This window comes from Rhipicephalus microplus, chromosome 1 (assembly GCF_043290135.1).
Source record: "Rhipicephalus microplus isolate Deutch F79 chromosome 1, USDA_Rmic, whole genome shotgun sequence".
NCBI classification, from domain to species: Eukaryota; Metazoa; Arthropoda; class Arachnida; order Ixodida; family Ixodidae; genus Rhipicephalus; species Rhipicephalus microplus.
Window position 1 is genome coordinate 235,902,049 of NC_134700.1, and position 24,613 is coordinate 235,926,661.

The window sequence follows — 24,613 nt, forward strand, 5'->3', positions numbered from 1 at the left end:
CTGCAGTGATGCTGCGTCGTACGCTGAATCCGCGTGCGCATCGCTCTTTTGGAGCTCAGTAGGAGTGACCTAGTGTTTGCCCCACTGCTTGCGCTGGAAGGAAAGGGATCTGGTGTTTAACCTGTGTTAGAACAAGAAGCCTACAGGCGTTTTCCTGACAGGTAGGGCCAGGCTTGGCCTTTTCGTTCTTCACCCTCATGTTCCCCTCGCTCTAATTTATACCTCTTTGTGACGATGAGCATTTACTTTAGTACCAGCTTAGATAGAAGTGATGCTCGCATTACTTTCACAAGAGGAGAGGCAATTGAAAGGTACTATAACATAAAAGTCGCACTATTTCGTTTGCTTGTCATGTGTAGCGGTCTATTCAGCAACTCAGTACTTTTACAGCATTCGTCATTTGATGCTATTATTTTTTCTTAAATGGGTAGTGCACAGTTACTTTAATTTCTCTTGGTGATGTATTTCTAAAGTTTCTGACTGCATAACTTCTAATGTTTGAAGCTCTCTTCAACCACACTTGTTCTGTGACCAGCTCATTTTATTACTTCACTTTCTGTGATCAGTGTGTCAAAATATTCTAAAGGCATATCCAATGCGTCCCTCGTGGGATCCTGATTTCAGAACCCTCAGTTTTGATTGTTACTGTTAAACGTAGCAAAGATACCTTTTAATTTTTGCAACTGTTCTGTACATGTCTGGCACCTATTCAAGTACACATTCTCTATGGAGTAGTATTGAAAATGGGGCAAGTAGGTTACGATTCATTTTTTAAGGTAAACGGCATGAAAAACGAAGACGGAGAAGTAGGAAGACACGAGACAAGCACTGACTTTAAACTGTTTACCTTAAAAAAAAGGACAAGTGCTGTTGTTCTTATTTCCCTGTTGACCGCTGCACATCTCAATGGGCTGTTCACTGATGCAGGTGCCTTCACGCAGAAGAAAGTGCATCTGTGTGTGTTGTGAATGTCTGCATTGATGTGCATGTGCGAACCTAAATACATCAATTCATGCGCGGTGGTGCTGCCGATTTCCCTGAGGCACGCAATATTTTTCTAATTCAAGAGCTACACCGTAATGGTATGCGTACCAACATTGTGCAATATTTCGTTGGAAATGTTAGTGCATTGTGACTAATCAAAAGAGAGGGCTAACACAGATTTTATGGAGCCACTGCTCCTCAGTGGCCTTGTTTATCAGTGATGCATAAATTAAAAATTTATACTGCTTTGCAGATTTACGTAGTCAGTTCAATCTATAGCAGCAGCAGTCTATAGCTGTTTATTTCAGTGATGTGCTGACAGTAAATATGTTCGTGTACTTCAATTTCATTTCAAATATTGAGCGTAACTTCATCTATTCTATGCTTAATTTTTACTTATTTAAAATGACTGCAATGTACAGGTTCATTATCAGTTGATAGTGTCTTTATGTAGATATTTTTGTAGGAAACACCAGATCTTGTAAAAAAGAGTGTAATGCTATGTATTTTCGTTTTTATTTCTATAGTATTGATCATTTGAGTTTTGTTTACCAAGACTCATTCCCTGCACTGTTCTATATATTTGCTATTCACATCATGTGCTAACTATTGTAACAGAACTCTGCACATTAGCACTGTGAAATGTGTAGCAGTTAGTAAAATACTGTTGTTTGTGCACAGGCCAGCTGCAGTCACGTCGATCTGGTGGTTCGGGTGATTCGAAACCGACGCACGATGAGAAACCCCAGGCTGGTCATGCTGTGGAAAACCAGGCCAAGAACATCGCCGCAAATGTGAGTTTCTCTGTCATAAGGAGTGAAGTCCGACTTTCTGTTGGTACTGCACTGTGGCCATGCACTGGTCATTTGCTTGGGTAGGAGGCAGTTTCTTCCCATGCACAAAAGCTACAAAAAATCTTTTAGAGACAGCTTGCATGGTCAAATCTGGTACAGCACATCATTGACTTTTTTTAGCGCAAATGTAAAAAAACAACAGTGGGGGGTTATTATTAGCAATTACTGTTCTCTCTGACAGGAGGACACACCTAAATGCCATTTCAATCTATCTTTTTTTGTGACACCCACTGGCTGAAACTGAGGTGAACATTGCAAGGAAGTGTATTAGGTGTACAGCACAGTCCACTATTAGAGGGCATGAACAGCAATCCACTAATAAAAGCATGACTAAAACATTTCTTCACCTTTATTGAAATTAAAAAAAGCTAATATGATTTGTTCAATTCACATTTATATAACACACAATCAGTTATTCTCTGGTCTTGGTGCTATATCTCTGTGGTCACAGCGAAATAACAGCTGCATGTTTTAAGCTGTGGGCTGTGCTGTGTAATAATTTGCCAATCTTCTCTAATCTGCACAGACTGTTCTTGACTTCTTTTACTCGTTGAGATCTTACTTCTTGCAACATGTGCCGGCTGCAATTCTGCTTTTGTGTTTTTGCATGACAGGTGAGTCCACAGCCAAAGGTTGACAAGCAGTCGGACGCTTTAGATACGTTTGGTGAGGAAGACGCAAGTTGCAACAGCACTTTGTCTGGGGAGGAAGAGCCCCAAGCCACTGCCTTCAACCAGCACTGCTCAGCCCTCCCAGACGTTCCATGCAACAAGGGAGAGCAAACATCACCAAAGGTGTTCAGCGTGACCTTTCACACAACCTCAACGTCGTACCTGCAGCCTTCTGACCAGCAGGTTCCTAGTTCTAAAAGGGCTGTTGCTAGAGTGAGACTGCCCAGTGATTGTGTAGTCACTGGCATCAGTTGCTTGCCAGGTAGTCAGACTAAGTCCACCGAGCCAGAAGTACTCAGGCCTTGGACGAAGTCGTACTCTCCCGTAAAACAGCCACCAGCGACGGTGAAAGCTTCGGGTGCCACTGTGACTAGTTTGAATGTCCCCGATGAGTGCAAGCCACCTGCCTCGGAAAACTCGTCCACTATCACTGGTAGTCAAGAAAAGTTAAGACTACAGGTGCACCACACACCAGCTCTAGATAGAATATTAGTCGGCACTGAAAGCTGTGAGACGGTGCAGTCCAGTCTAGGTTCCTCAAGTCTATGTAGTGACCCTACTTCCCATGTACAGAACACTGTTAGAGTGGGGCTGCCAGTAAAGAAACTAGGCTTCCACTCCACCGAAAAGCAAGGTTTTCATCTCGAAGCTTCAGAAAAGAGTGTAGTAATCGTTAATGAAGCTACATTTGATAAAGAATCTTCTCATGAGGGTGGCATTATTGTAGAGGCAGAACCTGAAGAACTGAAGCTTCAGAGAAAAAGTGAACGGAGTGCCTCGTTTTCAGAGTCTGTGCACGGCATTTTAAAGGCTAACATTAGAGAAGACGACAAACCGCGCCACTCCATCCTCAAGAATCGCTCAAGCAGCTCTGAAGAGAGGGACCACTCTCCTGAGCTTCACTCCATACTCAAAAGCAAAGAGGACATAGCCAAGCCAGAGGACACTGCCAAGCCCAAGCCAATTCTCAAGAAGCACGAGGACACTAGCGTACACAGCGAGCCAAAACCTATCCTCAAGCGCAAGTCTGTAGACGAGGAGGCCGAAGACCGCCTGAAGCCCATACTCAAAAATCAGCAGCAAAGGCGCTGGAGCCACGAACACTCCCCGGACAAAGGAGACACCATCGTTGTTCGGAGGCGGTCGCATTCCACGGAACTTGAAACCAAGCCTGTGCTCAGTTTTGTGGAAAGTGCCGGAAGTGCCAGTGCTGTTCGGACTGGTACAGAACAAAAGACTGAATTCACTAGGCTCCCCGAGTGTGTTGTGGTAGATTCCACACAGTCGGATCTGCAAGGGTCGGTGTCAGTGTCTAAGGTTGTGAGCTGCCCGCCATTGGACAGCACTTTGGGACATCGTGGCACTGGTCTTCAGGCTGACATCTCTCCACACGGAGCCGTGGTTGAAGTCTCCCTAGGAAGTGAGAGGCCCATTACATTGAGATCTCCGTAAGTCGAAAGCAGTTTTTTGCTTCTATATCCAGTGTTTGTAATCCTGAAAGAAAGGGAACAATACAGGGGGTTGGTGACTGAGCATGTTATCAAAAATATTCACACTTGTTCATAATTCAGGTTGGTGCCATGCAAGTTCTAAATTATCCTCTCCGATATACACTAGAGTGAACTCAAATTTTGTTGCTTATCATACCTTATAACGTTCTGGCTAAACCCTAAAGCTCTGGTTCATTTGTAAAATAGATAGAGCCGACAGTGGCATACACTTAACTGAGGGTAATGTAGATAGAGTTCTTGATACAGTAATTTTTTTGTTCGCTCTCTTGAAGTTCATTGTAGCTGGTTTTCATTTGTAAAGCCATGTGTGCAAATATGAGGATTCATTAAAAAAAAAAGTTTGGTTGTACGCAGGGGTGGAAGTGCTGCGTTAGGTTGGGCATAAACGTCAACTTCCCCGATAATTGTCGACTAAGTGTAAACTACCAAATCTAGTTGATTATTGTTGTTTACTGAGCAATACTGGCTACACAAAGGAGGCGACCGCATTCATATCCAGTGTAGTTCGATCACTTTGTAATTTAATGCATTCGTGAGGTTTGCTAGTGCACGTCTCATCGCTGTTATCGCTGTGGTTTCCCAAAAATGTGGTGATAGCAATATGAGTAACTGTGAATTATCTAGTAGTACAGTGAAACCTTGATAATTTGCACTAGTTGGCATGCACTAAACGGCAGTGCGCATGCAAGTACAAATGTGCATCTCCTAGTGTGCACCATCACCACCAATCAAGGAACACAGTACCACAGAAAATGCTGCCCAAAGCACCCACCAGGAAGTCTTTTCTTAGTTTTTTTTTTTTAAGAAATAAGGAGCGTCACACAGTAGCACCTGCTCACCTCGTGCGAGCGTTTACGACGTAAACTGGCTACGATACACGCGGAGTGGTACATCTTGCTGAACGAACATTTTCCCATAGCTTCCGCAGCATTGCATTTAATGTGTGAAATGGAGTACAGCGGTCATGAAAACATGAGATAAGCATCACTTATCTCTTATTTTCTGAGTTATTTCTTTGTCAGCTGTGGTGTTTAACGATGGAAACACACACACTTTTTTATGGGTGGGAAGTCTGGTAATAGTAAGCTCATTAGTTCTGATTGTTTAGTGAAAACCATCGGAATTTTTATTACCAGAAAAAACTCCGATTGATGACAGTGTTTGACCCCAGAAAGTTGCTCTGAAACTAACCCGTGTTTCTTCAAAATGTACCTTTTGGTGCGCTGAACTTGCTCCATAGCTCCCTTTTTACTGTGCCAAAGCTGCTCCAAAACAGCACTAATCCTGCTTCCTAAGCGGCTCCAAAACACGAGTCCACTTCCACCCCTCTGTACGGAAATTCTGCCACAAGTCATCATAATTAGCTAAAACGGAAGTGTTTGTGCACAACTTGCTTATTTTCATAAATCCTAAGCTGCGTGATTGGGACACCAGACTTTGCACACACGAATTCCGGGGGTCACAAATTCAAGGGGTCATGAAGCACCCTTCGGGCTTGTTGAAAGAACACTTCATGTGGAAAGCAGACATGGTTATGAACTACTGAAATATTACTACCATGCACGCTGTGTAAAGGCTTCATGTGGAGGGTGAAGTTGCTGTTTTCTCAGGGGCCCTCTTTTCGAACAGGCCGGTTCTCACTCTTGTCAATGGGTGCCAGCGGGCATCTGTTAAGAGACGTCGAGTGTCTGTCATCAGATGTCTCAAAAGATTATTGGCCAATATTCGACATGATTCAAGGGTGCTGTTTGTATCAGATGCACTTGTTCCCAATGGCATTGGGTAAAATAAATGTTAGTTACCTAAATAAACAGACTGAAAATGGAAAAGCTTCGTTGCGAATTCTGAAAAAGATAACCTACTTCCAGCAGAGGCCAGCTGTCGTATACCAAGCTTAGCACACCAGTTTACATTCGAGCATGCGTGTATGAAAGTTTGCTGGGAAGTCGAATGCAGCTCGCATTTGTTGTTGCGCTTACATGTTTTTCAACAACACAGCCCAGAAGGGCGTTCTGATCCCAGAAACACAAAGAATTGACTACCTTAGGTTGTTTCGAGCTCTGACCAAAAAAAAAAAAAATCTGCATTTCTAAACAAGCTAACATAAAAAATGTGCCACCTGAATCGGGTACGTATAAAGTAAAAGCATAATGCTTGGTCTCTGAAGAGTAGGGCAGTAGTAGCATGTCAGCTTCACATTGGAATGTAAGTCTCGACCATATGGGTTCGAGCCTCGCTCACTTATGGCTTTCTTTACTTTTTTTCCCTCAGTGCTTGTGTTTTAGTCAGAATTACGATCTCGCGATGACCAGAATTTTCAAAAGGAATTTAAAAGGCAGATTTCAGCCCAAAATGGGTGTGCCACATGCTAGTGTTGAGCATGTGTCCTGAAGTGAGTCTCCCAGTACCTTGTGTCACACTGGGGCAATAACCATGTATGGCACTGCAACAGCGCCACTCGGTTGTCCAGTAGTATGGCCCGTAATGAGTGTATGTATCGTGGCACCTGCGTTTGGCGTCTTACAAATCCGTGGATATAGGCTCAGATTTCCTCCCAGTGTTGTTCATACTACACCAGTAGAACGATGCACAGTAGATCTGCCGCTGCTGAATCGGACACAGAAAGCCTACGGTTCAACGTAGCCAGCTATTGCCAACATAGCTATATTGCCAACATAGGGCGACGATAAAAGATTATGCTAGGCCTGCCCTTTGTGTTCATTTTACAATGAAAGCTGTTACAAGAATGCAAGAAGGGTCGCGTGCGCCATTGTTGTTCATCGCCGCTGGTGTTCGTAGCCACTATTGCATAAAATAAGAAAAAAATCTAAGTAAATAAAAAACTCTAAAGACACAATGATATTGCTATGTACCAGTGCGTGGAGTTAAAGAAGACAAAGGAGATAGACTGGCGCGAGCTTATCTCTGTGACTACTACTCCGTGTCGGTCGCCCATTTTCGGTAGTTACCGACCACCATGCACTCTGCTGGCTCAACTCTCTGAAAGATCCATCAGGCCGCCTTGGTCGCTGGGCTTTGCGCCTGCTAGAGTTTTCCTATTCGGTGGTCTACAAATCTGGCCGCCTACACCATGATGCTTATTGCCTCTCCCGGTACCCTGCCGACTATCCTGAGGACACTGACGAGCCCACGGAGAACTCTATCTTGTCAATGTCAGACTTCCTTAATATTGAGGAAGAACAGAAGCGTGATCCAGTGCTGCTTGACATCATCTGCCGTATGGATCCTCCCTAAATGATGCTTCTGTCCGCTACTTTGTCATTCAAAAGGGTGTGCTATATCGCCGCTCTTTCCGACCAGACTGGCCCGACCTTCTCATTGTTGTGCCTAAGCATTTGCGCCGCTGTGTTCTCCCCGAACTTCATGGCGCTCCCATGGCTGGACACCTCGGCATATTCCGCACGTATGAGCGCATCCGGCGCCGTTTGTTCTGGCCAGGCCTTGCTCGCTCTGTACGCTGATACGTCGCCACGTGTGACCTATGGCAACGTCGTAAAACACCATGACTGCTACCCGCTGGCCATCTTCAACCAATTGACGTACCCGCGGAACCATTTTACTGTGTTAGGTTAGACCTGCTTGGTCCCTTTCCCTCATTAACATTGGGAAACAAATGGATAGCTGTGATTACAGACTACGCTACATGCTACGCTATTACGCGAGCTCTACCAATCAGCTGTGCTACCTACGTCGCTGACTTCTTGTTACGGGACATTATATTGATTCACGGTGCTCAGAGACAACTCCTCACAGACCGTGGCTGAACATTTCTATCCTAAGTCATCGCCGGCATTCTGCGTTCTTGTTGCACGCAACACACACTGACAACCGCTTACCACCCTCAAACAAACAGCCTCACGGAACGATTTAACCGCACTTTAACAAGTATGCTCGCTATGTACGTGTCGCCCGACCACAGAGACTGGGACCTTGCCTTACCCTATGCAACTTTCGCATATAATTCATCTCGTCACGACACAGCGGGCTTTTCGCCGTTCTGCTTATTGTACGGAAGAGAGCCGACTGTACCACTGGACACAGTCATCTCGGTTCACACCTCATCCACCAGCGAGTATGCCCGCGACGCGATTACGCGAGCTGATCATGCCCGTTAGCTCGCTCGTGCTCGGCTGATGGCGTCGCAAACCAACCAATGCTGTCGGTACGATGCGGAACATAGAGACGTACATTTCGCTCCCGGTACCCTCGTTTTACTCTGGTCCCCTCGTCGGCTGGGCCTATCAGAAAAACTGCTCTCATTACACGAGACCCTACCGTATATTGCGTCAAGTAACACCTCCCACCTACGAGATCAGCCCCATCTATTCATCATCATCTGCTGTGCGGTCCAGTGATATTGTACAAGTCTTGCGGATCAAGCCCTACTAGAATGCATCAGATAACGACATTTAAAGCACCAGGACAGCCCGGCCCTGGTGGTCTAGTGGCTAAGGTACTCGGCTGCTGACCCGCAGGTCGCGGGATCGAATCCCGGCTGCGGTGGCTGCATTTCCGATGGATGCGGAAATGTTGTAGGCACGTGTGCTCAGATTTGGGAGCACGTTAAAGAAACTTCAGGTGGTCGAAATTCCCAGAGCCCTCCACTATGGCATCTCTCATAATCATATGGTGGTTTTGGGACATTAAACCTCGCATATCAATCAATCAAAGCACCGGGACAGTGCCTCCGCCACCGGGGGCCAGTGCACGGAGTTGAAGAAGACCAAGCAGATAGACTGGCACGAGCTTATCTCTGTGACTACCTCTCCGAGTCAGTCTCCTACTCGTAACAATATTCGAACCCAGGTCCCCTGCGTGCCAGCCCAGTGTTCTACCACGGAACCACGCCAGCGCTTGAAACTCTATTGCAAACTGGCCTTATGCAGCCTTGAAGTTGGGAGAGGAATCACAATGATATGAGTAATAATTTTATAGCAGCAAAGGAACAACCAGCTGTCACACATTGCAAATTGCGTAATGAGTGGGTCGTAGAATGCTCCAACCCATTACAAAAGCTTCCGACATGATTCTTCGTTGTCAGTCACAGCATCAAAAAATTACTCTGCATTCTTTGCAAAAGTGTACCGGGTACCGCGCTTCTCCAAAGAATGACTAAGGATGTTACAGTGAAAACCTTTATACTTCTCAAAAATTGGGATGGTTAATGGCGTAGTGGGCACCCCACAAGTGTGCTTGTAGAAGTTACCCAATTAGCGAATAAAGAAGGCCCCGAAAGGCCGCTTTTCCAGCTTTCGCTGCGATTGTGCTGGCTGTTTCATGGAGGCCTGGTGGTTTTTTTTTTGTAAAGTAGCCCGCAAACGTGCAGAAGATTCCAAAGTGAAGCACACTGCTTATTTACCAGTAAAATAAGCAAAGCTTCATACGATTTTGGGGAACTTTCTGGCGAAATGTCGTCCTCGAAGACCTTCCTGGTCAGCTTGAGCAGTTTACAGTGCTACAGGAAAAAAAGGAACACTCGCCCGCCAACAGCAAATGTCTGGTCGCGCACTCACTTCTGGGACAAAATGGCGGCTTGCGGTGGCTTCATCCGTGTGCACTCTAAGTGTCATTCAGTTCCTTGAGTAGAGAGAGAGAGAGAGAGAAAAACTGTATTTTCTTTCAGTAAATAGTGATACGCAACAGCTACAGCTCAGCGAGAAGCAGCCGACCAGATTTTTGAGTTGCCAGCAGCAGCCATCAGCACCGCAACGTTACGCGGAAGGACAGCACACAACATTGAAGTGAGGTGACTAAAGCACTGGGCTGTACGCTGCGAGTGGCGCTGCCCTCTCCTGCAGAATGAAACAGATTGAGAGGGAATGGATCGAACAACTATTGCGATCGCTATATCTCCGGTCCTACTTTAGCTTTTCTAAACGTTCTTTCTGCCATGTATTCCGGGGAATTTTCAGACTGTCACACCAAGCGCGAGGTGTGTTTGATGATGCTTCTCAATGCTAATTTTGGGGTGGAAGGATGTGTAGGATTTATTGATATCTGTACCAAAGCTGACGTACTGACCTATATTTTTATTGAAACTAAAAGATTACCTTGAAGATTACCTCTTAACGATAGAAGAGCCAACACTGCTTCATGATCGACCGGCAGTGCAACCACACATGCAGAGGAAATTACATGGAGCACAGCGCTGACTTGCAACTACTGTTAAAAGAACAGCCCCTGAAAGTTTCCCGCATGCACAAAAATGTGTTGTTCGTCCCCATGAAGCTTGCAAGAAAATGTTTGCTAGAAAATTCAAGATAAAATATACAAAAAAATGCATAAAGATTGTAGAATTGGACACTTTAACGACACTTGTTATGCGATATGTGTTATGGTGGTGCTTGACCGCTCACCCGCCGGTCATGGGATCGAATGGCAGCTGCGGCGGCCGCATTTTTGGTGGAGATGGAAATGCTGGAGGCTGGTGTGCGTAGATCTTGGTGCACATTAAGGGAAGATGCTACTCGAAAAACAAAATTACATATTTTTGTTTTTACTTGTTTTCACAAGTATGGTTTCTCTACTTTTGTGAAAAAATATCGAGGTTGTGAGGTGGCTATTGGAAACTAAGAGTTCATTGTCTAGAGTCCCCTAAAAATTGTCACCTGACCGCTTGCATTGCATTGCACTTGAGTTCATCGAAGCCACTAACTCAAAAGAAGCATAATTGATTGAAGAAATCTGTGCTGAAAAAATAATTTCTTTAAGTACGTTAGCCACCTCAACGAGCTTTCATTGCAACATTTAAAAAGGGTCTCGATGTCATTTTTTTTGTTCTTCTGATGGCCAGATCAGGATTAAATTTTTTTTTCCACATATTGCTTAACACGTGAGGAGTGTAAATATCTCATTTAGTACTTGATACCAATTATATTGCATAGTTATTATGAACTCAAGCAATTAGTATGGGCTGAGCATTTAAAGAATTTTTTAAATTTTTATTGTTCATTAGATCCCTTATACACCCTCTCTGTTAGTTATTTGCATTCTATAGATAATGAGCAGCAATATTAGCCAATAATTGCTTATAACTTAACAAGGAGAAAGTGTCCCAAAAGAGCTATATTTTACACATTGTCATGGTGCAAAACGAAAACTATAGGCTTGTACGAATATTCGAATCCTTTGAACATACAAACGAATATCACGGTGTCTGAATTAACTTCGATTAGAATTTAAATTATTGAAAATTTTGAATTATTCAAAATGAATGAATAGTTCTACATTAGTTCTTTGTAAAGGTTTCAGTTGTGCGGAGGGTTGCAAAGCCGTGAAAACTCCTATTCAAATGTGTATTAGTTTGTATGTAGCATCCTGCAAAGGTGGTTTCACTGCAGTGAAAGTGTGCTAAGCCACGAAAACATCTTAGCAAGATAAATACACGAAGCTCCACTTTTAACTTATTATCCTCGCATTGATTAATAATTTTGAAGTTTAAAGACTTGTTAAACTGGCTTATATGCCCATGAATATATTAATTTTAAAACATATTTTACAGGTTATCTCTAACATTTTACAGAAAGTGACATCCTGCTACTATTCAAAGTTGTTTCCACTGCTTTTGAACTATAACAAAAAAAAATGGCATATGCAGTGTCCTTGTTTCAATTAAAAAATATTGTGCAGGTTCATTAAATTATGACAAATATGGCCATTTTTTAAAATATCTGATATATACTATTCGAATTCGATTTGAAATTATTTGATAAAATCACTGTTCGCTGTAAATCTGCTTCCAACCTAAAATTGACTATTCATTCACACAAGCCTAGAAAAATATGCAGCTTGTATATTTGAAAATGGCATAAAAACCTATGTAAACATCAGGAGTTTCATTGTCGTAAGGCACAGATTAAACTTTTCGGGTAGCGACTCCCATTGAAGAACCCCAGATAAGCAGTATTGCCAAAGCCCTCCAATATGCTGCTCAGAATCACGTGCTGGTTTTGCGGCATTAAACATCAACAGTTATTATATTGTGGGAGTATTATATTAGAAAACATTAAGGTGGGGGGGGAGCTCTACATCTGACAGGCAGATGTGTGAACATTAGGTTGAAAAAACACAAGAACTCGTTTATAATCTGAGGGTATGCATAGTCATTTGGCTTCACATGTTAACAGTTGTGGGTGTGAAATTTAGTGAGGTAGTTATTTTGAAGAGACATGAGAACCAGTTATAGGAGGATTGTATTACAAAGCAATCTGGTTCGTGTGTCAGTCAACCACTGGTGACATTGCATAATTGTGTAAATATTTAGACCAGTGCATATGAGTTTGATGTACAAATTATCTATTTTTTGTTGATTTTGATCAGTTGGTTTTTGTTGTTAACATGCAATGATTTTTGCATTACTTCAGTTTGCACATGCGGTAAACTTACTGGGGCTGTTATTTTAATGGCGTTTCTGAAATCAAAGCTCAATTGGGAGTCTGTGCTGTTTCATGTACTTTCTTTTCTCTGTTCCTGTGTGGTTGCCCTGCCTGTTCATCATGAAGGCCAACCGACCAGCCCAAGTTTATTTTATAACACTGTAGTGCTTTGAATGATTTACAATGCTTACTTCTGATTTACTGTGCTTTATTCCTATCTAGAAAGCAGATGCATCCTAGTGTGACATTTAAAGGTTAGAAAATCTGAGTTTTGTTCATGAATCGATCATTTTTTATATTCGATGTATTCAGTTTGAGATCTTAGCACATAAGATTATTGAATATTTATTCCTTCCAGACATGTCTGCAATGTCAACTCTAGTTGGGGTAGAAAAAATTAGCGAGAGAAGTTGAAATATAAGTGGCGCTTGGTGACTGTCGGTGGCTAGAGCTCCTTCTCCAAGTCCTAATTGGCAATGACAGAGCTATGAAGATTCAGTCTGTTTATTTACTAATTGTAATGTATTAACTGAAATTGAGAAATATTTTAGAAATTCCCAGTTAACATTATAAGGAGTCGCTGCTTCTCACACAGATTTGTAATGTATAATAAGATGTCGGTGGGGATGCCTTGTAGATTTAGTTTTCATTATAGATCTAGTCTAGAGGTTTTTTTTTTAATGATTGCTTCATGTGCACTTTAAAAAAAATTCAGGCATTTGCATGTCTTTTATATATTCAAGAATTGCACAAGATATTTTATTCTGCTCATTATAGCAGGTGGGAATTGTTTACATATGCATAAGTGAAGGTTCTTCTTATGCATTTTTCTGGCAAGGTGTTAGACTGGCTGGCGAGAAAGCTTTTTGTTGAACTTGCTCAGAAACATTCACATAGTTCACATCCTTACTTCCAGCAGGATAAAAGGAAAGAAATTGTCGTTTCAGGCCACTTTCTGGCTTTTCCAGCAGTGTGTCATCATCACCAGAGGATAAAAGATACTTCAGGCGAAATGCCTCCTGCTACAAGACTCAGCCTGTGACAGCTAGTGAGATCAAGGCTACAGATAGGTATGTGTTGTTGTTTTTTTTTACCTTGCAGGCTGATTTTTTAAGCGAACCTTGTATTGCTTCACTAACTGTTGGTGACGAAAACAAAAAATGGCCCCGTATCTGCATATTACACTGCAAATGTCATCGAAAGACCACAGCGTTGCATCTGGAGAGAGTGAACAAAATGTTTATTTGATGTTCTGCGCAAGAAAATCGGTGAATGGTATTCTGAAGGTGCCTCGTGCGTGCAGCTCACACATGAGACATCTGTCACACATGAGACATGAGTGCTATCTGGCAGTTATCTTGGAATATCTTGGTTATCTTGGCGATAAGGTGTAGAATGCAAGGCGAGGGGTAAATGCCACCACCGAGTCGTCTTAGCAAAGAGTTGGAAACACTTGCCTTTTCGTACAAGTGTTGCATAGTCAGGGCAGCGGGATAAACGCTACGGTCCTTAGAATTACTTGTGTATGCCTTTTCTAGTAAAAGATACACATAGAGGATATTGACGTGTTGTTATGGTGCCTCAGATATGCGCAGTAATTGCTTTTTAATTGGCAGGCAATTGCACAAGTACCAATGCTGAATCTTGAGCAATACTGGCGGGCGCTGCGGATGTGGTCAGCTGTTTGGGGTATTGTCAAATGCTTTTTAGGGTACTGTTAAGGGCGGACAAACAGACAAATGTACAGGCAGACAGACAGACCAAAATTTTTCCGTCGAAGGTCCCCAAGAAAGACTGTCGTCTTTAAAAAAATCACGGTGCCTTTGAGTGTACAGAAACGTGGGTGTACATGATTGAGGTTCTTGAAAGTGTGGTGGTGGGGTAGATCTGTGGTTTCTGATATAGCAATCTGATCTGAGATTATGGGAGGTGACTTGTCTTTCCACGTTGCCTAATTTTGTTGCTGTGTTAACTGTAGACGAATGCATGGCCATTATTATTGGCTCCAGCAACTGGAGTGTTGTGCTGCTAGACTGATAGATAATTCAATTCCCAGCATGGAGGAAGAAAACTGTTAGAATGTGCAGTGCATTGCACAATGCTCTCTCCTAAGCTTTAATTAAGCCTCCATTTTTTTTTTGATAAGGCGAGGGATGTTGAATTGTTTAGCGTGCTTATGCCATGTCAACCAAGTTTCTATTGTGAATGTACTCATTCAGTGACAGGACCGTGCTCCTTCTTCATTTTTTACTTCGTTACAGCAGCACATTTTCAAATGCTTGCCGCTTTAATGTAACCAGGTTGTTGCCATTGCAGAGAAGTAACTTGAAATCTTATTCCATTGCTTTGTGTTATAAACTGTTTAGTTCATTTGTTTAGTTCACTGTTAATATTATATACCACACTGCATTCAGAAAACTTATTCTTTGGAAGTCAAGCACGTGAGCTGCATGCGTTTGGAAGTCAAGCACGTGAGCTGCATGCAGGTACATTCTAGTGGCTGCCAGATGATATGAGGAGCATACACTAGTGGCACCTTTAGATTGTAATGTTTAAGGGCCACAACAATGGTCTCCGGTATTGGTATGTCAAGATTTGGGGTACTGTAGAGACTGTGGTGAAGCTGCAGTTTTATTGGGAATCTCTTTATAAAGTATGTAGTGCATGTCTAAGCTGGTATGTATAAAATTCAATCTTCTTGCATGCAGCCTGGAGTCTGTGCGGTCCTTTCGCAATTTGGTACTCAAGGAAGCTTCGTTGAGTATATTCAACAAGGAGGCCCCCAGGCAGGACCAACAGGTATACAGCAAAAAGCCAGAGTTCCCGCAGCCTTACAGTCCGCCTTCAAAGAGCACTCGTCAGCAGCGGGAACGCCGGCGAACGCTGCCAGTTACATCGGAAGAGTTGGAAGAGGCCATTAAAATGGATGCCTCGTAAGTGTAGCGGCACTACTACCCCGTTACATCTTGTAGTAATGTTGTGGATGTTATGGCTTCATTTCTCAATGTCCTTTGAAATTCGTGCATAATCCCAGTGGTAGTGTCAAAGTTCATTCTAGCTTTAAATGGTGAATTTAAGACGTTAAGGAGGTTTCAGATTCATGATAGTGTCATGGATTTCTGCAAGCGAATGAAGTAGTGAAGCTTGAAAGCATGAATTTTTCAAATGATATAAAACAATGCTGTAAGGATATGCAGTGCCTATTTACATATCTTAAGTTGGCAGCGTGGTCTTAGTTGGCCAAAACACCTCTACAACGTTGCAAATACGACTACTTGCAATTTCAAATGTTAATTTCTCGGCACATAGAGCTGAAAAAGTGGAAAACAATTTTTAATGAAGGTGGGGAGGTGCGCGACTGCAATAATATTGCTAATGTGTAATATAGTATTGCATAATAATCCAAGATTGGGGAATGGCAGTATTACAACCATATTTTTATATTTAACCACTGTGCCATGTTTCCTATCGCATATTCCCCATGAAAGAAATGAAGTATTGTGTATTGTAATCACACTTATACTGACCACTGTTCAAAAACTGCTTGCATTGCTGCACATTCCACCGATATGCCTATTCATCTATGCACCAAAAATGAAATTTTCACTTGAGGGGCACTTTCATCATGAAGTTATAGAACAGTGGTGTTTTTGTTGCTTAATTAGCTCGTGAAATTACTGTCCCACACAAAAAGCTAAATTGTGTCTGAAACAAGCTTGTGAAAATGTATACGTATGGTTACTTCAATATGATTGAGGGGAAACAAAAGGACCCTTATAAGATTCATCAAAAATAAAATTCACCGTGTAACTTGGCTCATAGAAACTGAACACAAAATTGTGTCATGTACACATGCTGAGGAATAATGTTTTTGAAGGAGAAGCATTAGAGTTTTCTATAATATGCATGAGAGGGCCTCATTTCCCCATTCTCAAACTTTCTACTGTGGTTGTTGGCCGTAACAAAGCTGTTGCACTTCCTGAATTCTCTTCTATGTCTGATTAGCCTGTGCCTGGTTGACTCTGGAGTGCATCTGAATTATGCAGCAGCTGTGTCACCATGCTACCCACAGCTTTACTAGCAATGACTTCAAATAACAAAGCTTCTTTAAGTGCTTCAGAAAGGCTGCAACATCTCCTGGCAGATGTCGTAAAGCAGACCTCATTGGACTGGCAAGATGCACTCCATTGTGAAAGGACTGATTTACACTGATCATGTGCACACTTTGGACGATTCGATCTTTCGTAAAGTGTGCCTCTCATATTACTAGGCTGTCAAAAATACTTCAGAGCCAGCTAATTTCCTCCTCCTCGACTAGCTTCTACACTAGCTGCCCCGCCGCGGTGGTCTAGTGGCTAAGGTACTCGGCTGCTGATCCGCAGGTCGCGGGTTCGAATCCCGGCTGCGGCGGCTGCATTTCCGATGGAAGCGGAAGTGTAGGCCCGTGTGCTCAGATTTGGGTGCACGTTAAAGAACCCCAGGAGGTCGAAATTTCCGGAGCCCTCCACTACGGCGTCTCTCATAATCATATGGTGGTTTTGGGACGTTAAACCCCACAAATCAATCAAGCTTCTACACTGGCTAAGGAGGGAAGATGTTTGAGGTTCGGAATGGGTCCCCTTGATGACTCGAGTGCACAGTGGCAGCGCGAAGGAAGAGCCGTAGTCCGGTGAAGAGACGCTTTATCGCAGCCTCAGGCGCCTGCCAGTCCAAGCCCGAACCTCCGCTTTTTATTTCACATTCAAACATTCTCTTTTCAACCCTTGGTTGAACAAAGGGTCTCCACAAAAGCCAATCACACGGGCTCGCATTGCCACAACCAATCGCAAAAACATTTTCATAACAGGCACTGCATTGGTAAGTATCACATTATGAAGTACAACACGCGAGAGGATAGGTGCTCCGCGTGTCACACTCTCTCTCATACCTGGCCGACCTCCGTCGGTAGCCATTCTCATGCTCGAGCCCCATGAGCTCTCTCATTCAATGTTGCTTCGTACAAGCCTCCTTAAGTGCGGTGAGTACACCCTTGGGCTCTGTGTGCATGCGACAGCGAAGCGCCCCGCCATCCTAACAACACCCGGTAATGACGTATAGCGGGAGAGGATATGCTAGTCTCTGCGTCGCAACCATGGTCAGCCCAGTGGTTGCGTCCCCGCGGCATTCTCAACACACGTGCATGTCAACAATGACTTAAACTCAGATGGCGGTGCCTGGCCTGCTTCTTGTCAGACGCTATTCCGAGTAAGCTTTCCCCTTCTAGTCCCAAACGGGGGCGACCTTGACGGCTCCGCTCGTGAACCATGTGAACGAAGGAGTCTCCTTTATTTCCCGTCCGCAGGTCTCCCGCGTTCACTTTTACGGAACCGATCAGCTTCGTTAGTTGACGGGTTGGGAACTGGCTCTGCGCTCTGCATTAGCCGCATTAATTGCGCTATACACAACACTCCGCTAGTGGTTACCTCATACTAATTGAGCCCAACCGAAATTATTGTGCCTTTGGCGAAGCCGCTTGGCAACTGGTTTTCACTCGCCAAGTGAAGCTGCTAGATTTTTCCCAAACCACAAATAGTGCAACTTTCATGGCAGTAAATCGGGAGTTGGTGAGGCCATTTGTACACTCTCCTCGTAGCTTCACTTGTACAGCTTGTGAACACCTGTGGTTTTGGCATTTGCCATCAGCCATGTGCAAGCATTACATCAATACCTTCAGGTGACTTAAAGAGTAGCTGGTCTTCAGCGCTAATTGTATGAATGAAAGGACTGTATGTTACATTAAATGTCAACATAGGCACATCTGTATTAAAGACTACAATTTCAGCCCTGTACTACAATATGCACTGTACAAGTATATTTCTTAGAGTACTGACAAAAATTTTACATCTTGTTACCTTTTCTGTTGCAATAAGTAGCTAATGACCTACCACTTATCACAGCTGGAAATCTTGTTTGCTCAAGCGTGCAATAGTTAATTATTTGGATTGATTGCGACACCTAGTTGCCGTCTTGGTTTCAAATAGGGCTTAGTGAGGTAGGACCCAGAATGACATTTATCAAATCTTAGCTGGCTTGAGTTCACGACTTGACACAGTCAAGTCGAGAACTCTTTTTAATGAAGGCTCCTTGGTTGCTGCTACTATCCCCTCTGTGATGTTTTATACATGCGTGACCCCTGCGAAAGCGCACTGTCGAGGCAAGGACGTAAACTTCTTCATTCCAGTGCAAGTCGATGAAGGAGTTGCCCCCTATTTCCGTTGAAAACGTCTGCTAGGAGAACACTAGCAAGGATCATGTCGGCAAATGTACTAGTAGTGGTGCAGGTGGCTGGTGTTTACGTTAAAATCAAAGTGGTATCGATGCCACGAAGTGGTCCGCTTGCAGTTGAAAAACATGTACCCCTGAAATAAATTTTAAGTATCTTCCAAGCCATATTAGCCATTAACATTCTGTAGATGATGCATGTGTGTCCACAGAGATATTCACACAAGTGAAAGCAAAGCTGTGGCTACATCTCTACAGACGTGATTCCTTGCCTTGTTGAACTGATTCTTATGAAAACCGATGTCAACATTTTTTGACCTCCTCTATTTTGCTCTAAGTACAAAACCAGTTCTAAGACTATTTTACATTTCTTTTGAAAAGTGTTCTTAAAGTACTGTTGGACCCTTTTATAAGAGACACTGATATAACAAACATTTAGGTATGAGTCACTACTGTGCCTACATCGAAGTAAGGGTTTATCACAAAATGAGAATGTGTTGCTCTGCTATAAAAGACACCTCATATAAGGGACAAGAACTCATGTTGCTTGTGCAGAGGTTTTAAGTGTACTTGTTAGTAAATGTATTCACGTTCTTTTTTTTATGCGAAATCAGTCCGAAGTTATAAATTAATATGTATATTTCCTTCAAAGTGGCTGGAAAATTCTTCGCATTATAAGATATTGGAGGGCAATTTTTTTCTTGTAATTTATGTATTACAGAAGATCAGTGTACTCTGTACAATATTGATGCAGAATTAGTGCTAAAAATTTCAACCAGAAACTTTTTCTCGGGTCAGCATAAAAACGGCCATTTCTCTTTGTTTACTGTATTTACACGATTGTAAGTCTACTCAAGTGTAGATCGAAGCTCCTAAAATCGCACGACAAAAAAGAAATGAAAAACGTGAGCACATTTTATTAAAAAATATATTTACAGAGATCCAAAGGAAACAGTCTCGAAGGTGGTTTCATGGCAGTGCTTGAAAGCAGTGCAGGAAAGCTATTTTTGTGAGATTTTGCAATATAAATTAGTTGTAAATCCTAAGTCGACCCCCCAACTTTGGATTTTAAATTAAGGCAAAATGGGTCGACCTACAACCGTGTAAATACGATATGATTTGGGTAGCTTATATATACCCATACAGTAGCTCTGATATTCCATCAAGTCGTCTCTTTTGCAGTGGTCAAAAGAGGGTGCCATGCCCGGCCAGAACTGTTGACGCAAACAAAGACGATGACGCTTTGGATCCCAGCAAGCTTAGCGTGGCAGCGAAGGTGTCAATGTTCAAGAAGTCAGGAGTGCTCGATGCTCCGCGAAACGGGGCCGAGCGCAAGCGGCCGGCTCGTTTCACCAACATAGCCGAACGCCGTTTGCGCTCCCAGACGCAGCCTGTCACTACGGAGGAAGTGCAGTTGGCTGCCAAGGAGATCAAGGATCAGGACAAGCAGCCTGAAGTCAAGGAGGATGATCTGTCGAAGATGAGCCTCGCTGACAAGCTTAAGATGTTCAACCAGAAGGTGAGCCACATACCCTTTTTCATCATCATTCTCGGCCTTTCTAGGTCCACTGAAGGACGGAAGCCTCTCCTAATGATTTCCAGTTTAATCTCTCCTGTGCGAGCGAATTCGATTTGATCCCTGTGAAACTCAATGACATCACTACTTCTCACTTACTTCCTTAACTATGTTTCCCAACCCACCCTTTGTAACTATTCTGTTTCATGCTTTCTACTTGGTTGTCTGTGCTAAGAATTGCATGGTCATTTCCGGCCCATTATTTTTATTCTAGTAGAATATCTTCTACCTCTGTTTGGCCCATTCTGCCCTTCTTCAGTCTCTTGGCGTTACACCCATTATTTTTAATTCCATTGCATGCTGCTTGGTCCTCAACTACTTCTCGCATTGCTTTGTTATCCATGTCTCAGCCCCATACGTTAGAAATGGCTGTGTGCACGGATCGTATTCCTGTTGCTTTAAAGTGAAAAGTGTACCTTTGTCTAGCGTACAGTGTACCTTTCTTTTTTGCTCAAGAAAACAATGAACTGCCTATTCTGATTGTGCTTTGCTGGCCCAAATCGGTGATAGTTGGTAATGCAGATTTCTTTGCATAAACACTACAGCTCTGCACCTAAACTAATTACTACTTACTACACTGGACACTTAATTTGGAAAGAATCTGTAGCTAAACATAAAAGTCGAGCGCAAAAGAATGACAGGCACAGGAAACGAGTAGACAGGAAAGAATGCATTCTATCCTATCCTCTCTACTGGCTTCCTGTGCCTCATCGTTTTTTCGCACTTGACTTTTATGTTTAGACACGTACCAACTCGCCCAGCAACGCATTTTGTTAATCTGTAGCTTTTTCTTTTTTCACTGAAACTTTGCTCAGTAGACCATATGCATGTGCATGAGGTGACTGCTTGCACTTACCGTAATTACTCGAATCTAACGCGCACCTTTTTTCCGGTTAAGCGAGTTCATAAATTACGGTCAATTACAAAAAAATTACGGTCAATCTATTGCCATCGGCAAGTCCAACATGGCCGCCCCCTACGTGCGTCGGCATGGCGCGTCCGCCATTTCTGCCTACGTGTTTCCCATGTGCGGCACTTCGTACGTGTGCTGAGGAGTTCGTCATCTAGTAGTGCATTAGCATCGACGGCGTGGAAGGGCCGACTCCAAAAACTCGAGTGCACCACGATGCCGCTTTTAAAAGAAAAGTCATCGCGTGTGCAGAGACGGACGGAAATCGGGCCGCATCGCGGTCGTTCGGAGTTCCCGAAACGTGCGTGCGGGACCGGCGGAAACAAAAGCAGAAGATTGTCGACAGCAAAGCTTCACTCAAAGGCTTCAGTGGACCACAGCAGCCCCAAGTGCGGGCTATGCAATTAGTCTTAGAAAAAGGTCTAATGCGGAGCCAGTTTAAAGCAAGCAGGTGCTGGCTTACTAACTTTATGAAGAGGAAAGGCTTTTCCCTCCGAAGGGGAACATGCATATGCGAAAAGTTTTGTGGAGGAGTACGATGAAAAGCTTCACTGTTTACAGAGGTTCGTCCTAAACTTGCGGCGCAACAACGGCTACCTGCTTGGGCAAATCAGGAATGCCGATCAGGCGCCTCTTTACTTCGACATGCCTGGCACCACAACCGTCGAGAAGGGGGCGAAGCAAGTTCGCGTGCTGACATCGGTCCACGGTAAAACTACAGTGACGGCAATGCTCTGTTACACGTCAGATGGGCACAAGCTTCGCCCGTACCTTATATTTAAATGGAAGACGCTCCCGAAAGGAGTCGTTTTTTCGAGTGGTGTGATCGTGCGGGCCAGCGAGAAAAATGGGTGCGCGTTGCAATCGATGTCTTACGTTTTTTTTTTTTTTTTTTTCGCGGTGAAAATTGGGTGCGCGTTACAATCGAGGGCGCGGTAGAATCGAGTAAATACGGTATGCCCCATGCTGAGTGCAAAGTTCTCGATAACGGCTGGAAAATTTAGGCAAACTCTTTTGATATGAAGTTTCGGTTTAGCTAAAGAGGATCCATGAAAACAAAATTTGTGACTTCTATGCTGTTAGGAGCCTACACGTGCTCTCAAGTGTGCAGCATAGGCTGGTGACCAAAGGAGAATGTTTTCTTTGCACTTGTTTCTCTTGTTCCTGCATCGAAAAATATAAATTTAAGTTGATTTTTTGGCCTTTATGTCAACTTATCAGTGTTGTTGGTGTTGCATCAATTCTGTAGGAAGTGTGTGACGAAGTGTGAGACAGAAATGAGATGACAAAAAAAAAAAAAAAAAAACGGGCTTGACATGAAAAAGCTGGAAAGATGGAGACCTTTGCAGTCTTTGCACTGCTGCGATTTTGTTGGGTGATCTTGGCTAGCTTAGCGATATCACGTGTTGTGAAAATTTGGTTCTTGTGGGTCCTCCCATTGCGGCGCTGAGCAGTATCTGTGCTCTCGGCAAATAGCATTGACAACAAAATTAGCGACTCTCATAATTATCGAAAAAAATGCACAAAAAAAAAAACTTTAATAGATATATGTGAGAATGCTTTCAAATAGTTCATGAGCACTAAAGAGACACTAAAGAGGAAAACTATTTTCCGCATAATTGTAAAGTACAGTTTCACAATTCCAAAAACACCACTCTTCTGCGACACGTTTAGCAAGAGACAAAACTCGGGAAAAGAAAATGTGGGTGGAGACTCCACCTTGAGATTTCCACACCAAAGACTGTAACTTCGTAGATATTGAAGGCGTCTACTGCGTCCTAGGTACCTTTTTAACCATAAAAAGGAGTACATTCACATGTGTGGGTACCGTAGACCAAGCAGACGAATTTTCACAGGATTGAAAATTCGAAAATTCGAATTTGCACAGGATTGATGTCGCAAAAATACAAAAAATACATATTGAAGTTTTCATTGTCACGTGCAGTGATTTTCCATAAAATTTAAAAATGAAACTTTAACCTTAATATCTTCTGCTACTAATGAACTTGTCATAGTGTAAAATATTGCATTAGAGTTCTCAGAGTGCAGTTTGTCAATCTAAACCAGGTAATTATTTCTCTGTAATGATCCCTTAATTGGGAATAACATTCTCAAGAAACCACAATTTTTAAAAAAATACTTATGTATCATGTTTCATTCATCTGTGTATGTGCATATACTGTGTGCCAAGTGCACTATTCCAAACTGTTTTACGTTCCCATAAGCTGCATAGCGCTCACACGTCTAATTTTTGCCAAGGCAAATTGCTTGTTTTTTCATTGCGATTCTTACTCTGCTTCAAAAACTGTCTGAATATACTCTGTTCTTCGAAAGCTGTCTGGAGCTGCTGCTTGTTATTGCTGTTATTATTAAACTTGATATTATTTGCTAGTGGCTGCATAATGGTCTACTACAGATTGTGTAATGTTCTTTCTGTTTCAATATATTCTTTGAAAGTCTTTGATGCTGTCTTATAAAACTCGGTGAACAAATGACATTATGTGTGACATTGTAACGTCTTCTGTTGCCCATGTATACCACCTACACCCTCAGTTGAGGGCCAGTATTTGAAATAAATAAAAGTACTGTCGTAAGGCAGACCAGATTTGGGAAAACAAGGCAAAATCTGAACCTTACCTGGGTGCTTGTTTGTGTATAAATTGACATTTATTTTGGTAACAGCAGGCAAACTTGCTAGCGTGATCGACTTATGCCTGCAGGTCACCCTGGATGTGCTTACCCAAAAGCCACCTATGCGATCCAACAGCATGCGACGATCTTTGGGATGCAAATCTACCGATGAACCAGCCGCACCTGCACCAGCTATGCTTGGTGTTCCAGTCAGTCGTGCTCGCTCGCATTCATCTCCTCCAGAAGACCCAGTGCAGCCTACTCCTGGAGGCACCCCAAAAGGCAAGTGTGACTCTGAGGAGAGAGTCTGATGCCAGCAGAGGCGATAAAATGTGGGAAAGCTTTGAAGGGGTTTGCAGAATCATTGAGGTACTTGAGTTTGACACCATTATTCTTCAAAAAAAATTTTTTTTTTACTTGGGTACGCCACTGCAATGTAGTATATCCCGAGGATCGACGCGAGAACACGGTAAGTTCTAATGTCAATGAGACATAACTAGGTCAATGATACGACGATCAGCATCACACTGGCTTTCTGAACACACAATTGCGCATATAATGATAGCCTGCATGCATCTCTTAAACTAAAAGCATAGCGTACAGTGCATGCACTTTAGTAAGCTTTCTGCTCATGCACATCATGTAGGAAGTTTCACTAGTGCAGGATGTAGAATGTCTGTATAGCAGGCTATTGACATCAATAGCCCATTATCCATGGTTTTAATTGCCACTTTGTAGACATTCGGTGTCATTCACAGGCGCACTTCGCCATCCATTGTGGTGAACTACTATAGTTCTCTTCATCTAGTTTATTTCCGT

General features: G+C 43.1%; 1 protein-coding gene across 4 annotated transcripts in view; it reads left to right on the top strand.

The window, feature by feature from the left end:
- Positions 1-24,613, top strand: part of LOC119166252 (uncharacterized) — a 180,841-nt gene that overhangs the window by 27,786 nt on the left and 128,442 nt on the right. For 2 of the 4 annotated variants that reach the window (XM_075891645.1, XM_075891649.1), the window contains exons 8-13: positions 1,666-1,778; positions 2,453-3,957; positions 13,364-13,486; positions 15,125-15,349; positions 19,860-20,196; positions 23,884-24,076. In XM_075891645.1, the coding sequence (XP_075747760.1) occupies positions 1,666-1,778; positions 2,453-3,957; positions 13,364-13,486; positions 15,125-15,349; positions 19,860-20,196; positions 23,884-24,076 (2,496 nt within the window). The remainder of the gene's footprint in view (positions 1-1,665; positions 1,779-2,452; positions 3,958-13,363; positions 13,487-15,124; positions 15,350-19,859; positions 20,197-23,883; positions 24,077-24,613) is intronic. The other 2 variants (XM_075891646.1, XM_075891647.1) reach the window with 2 other exon arrangements.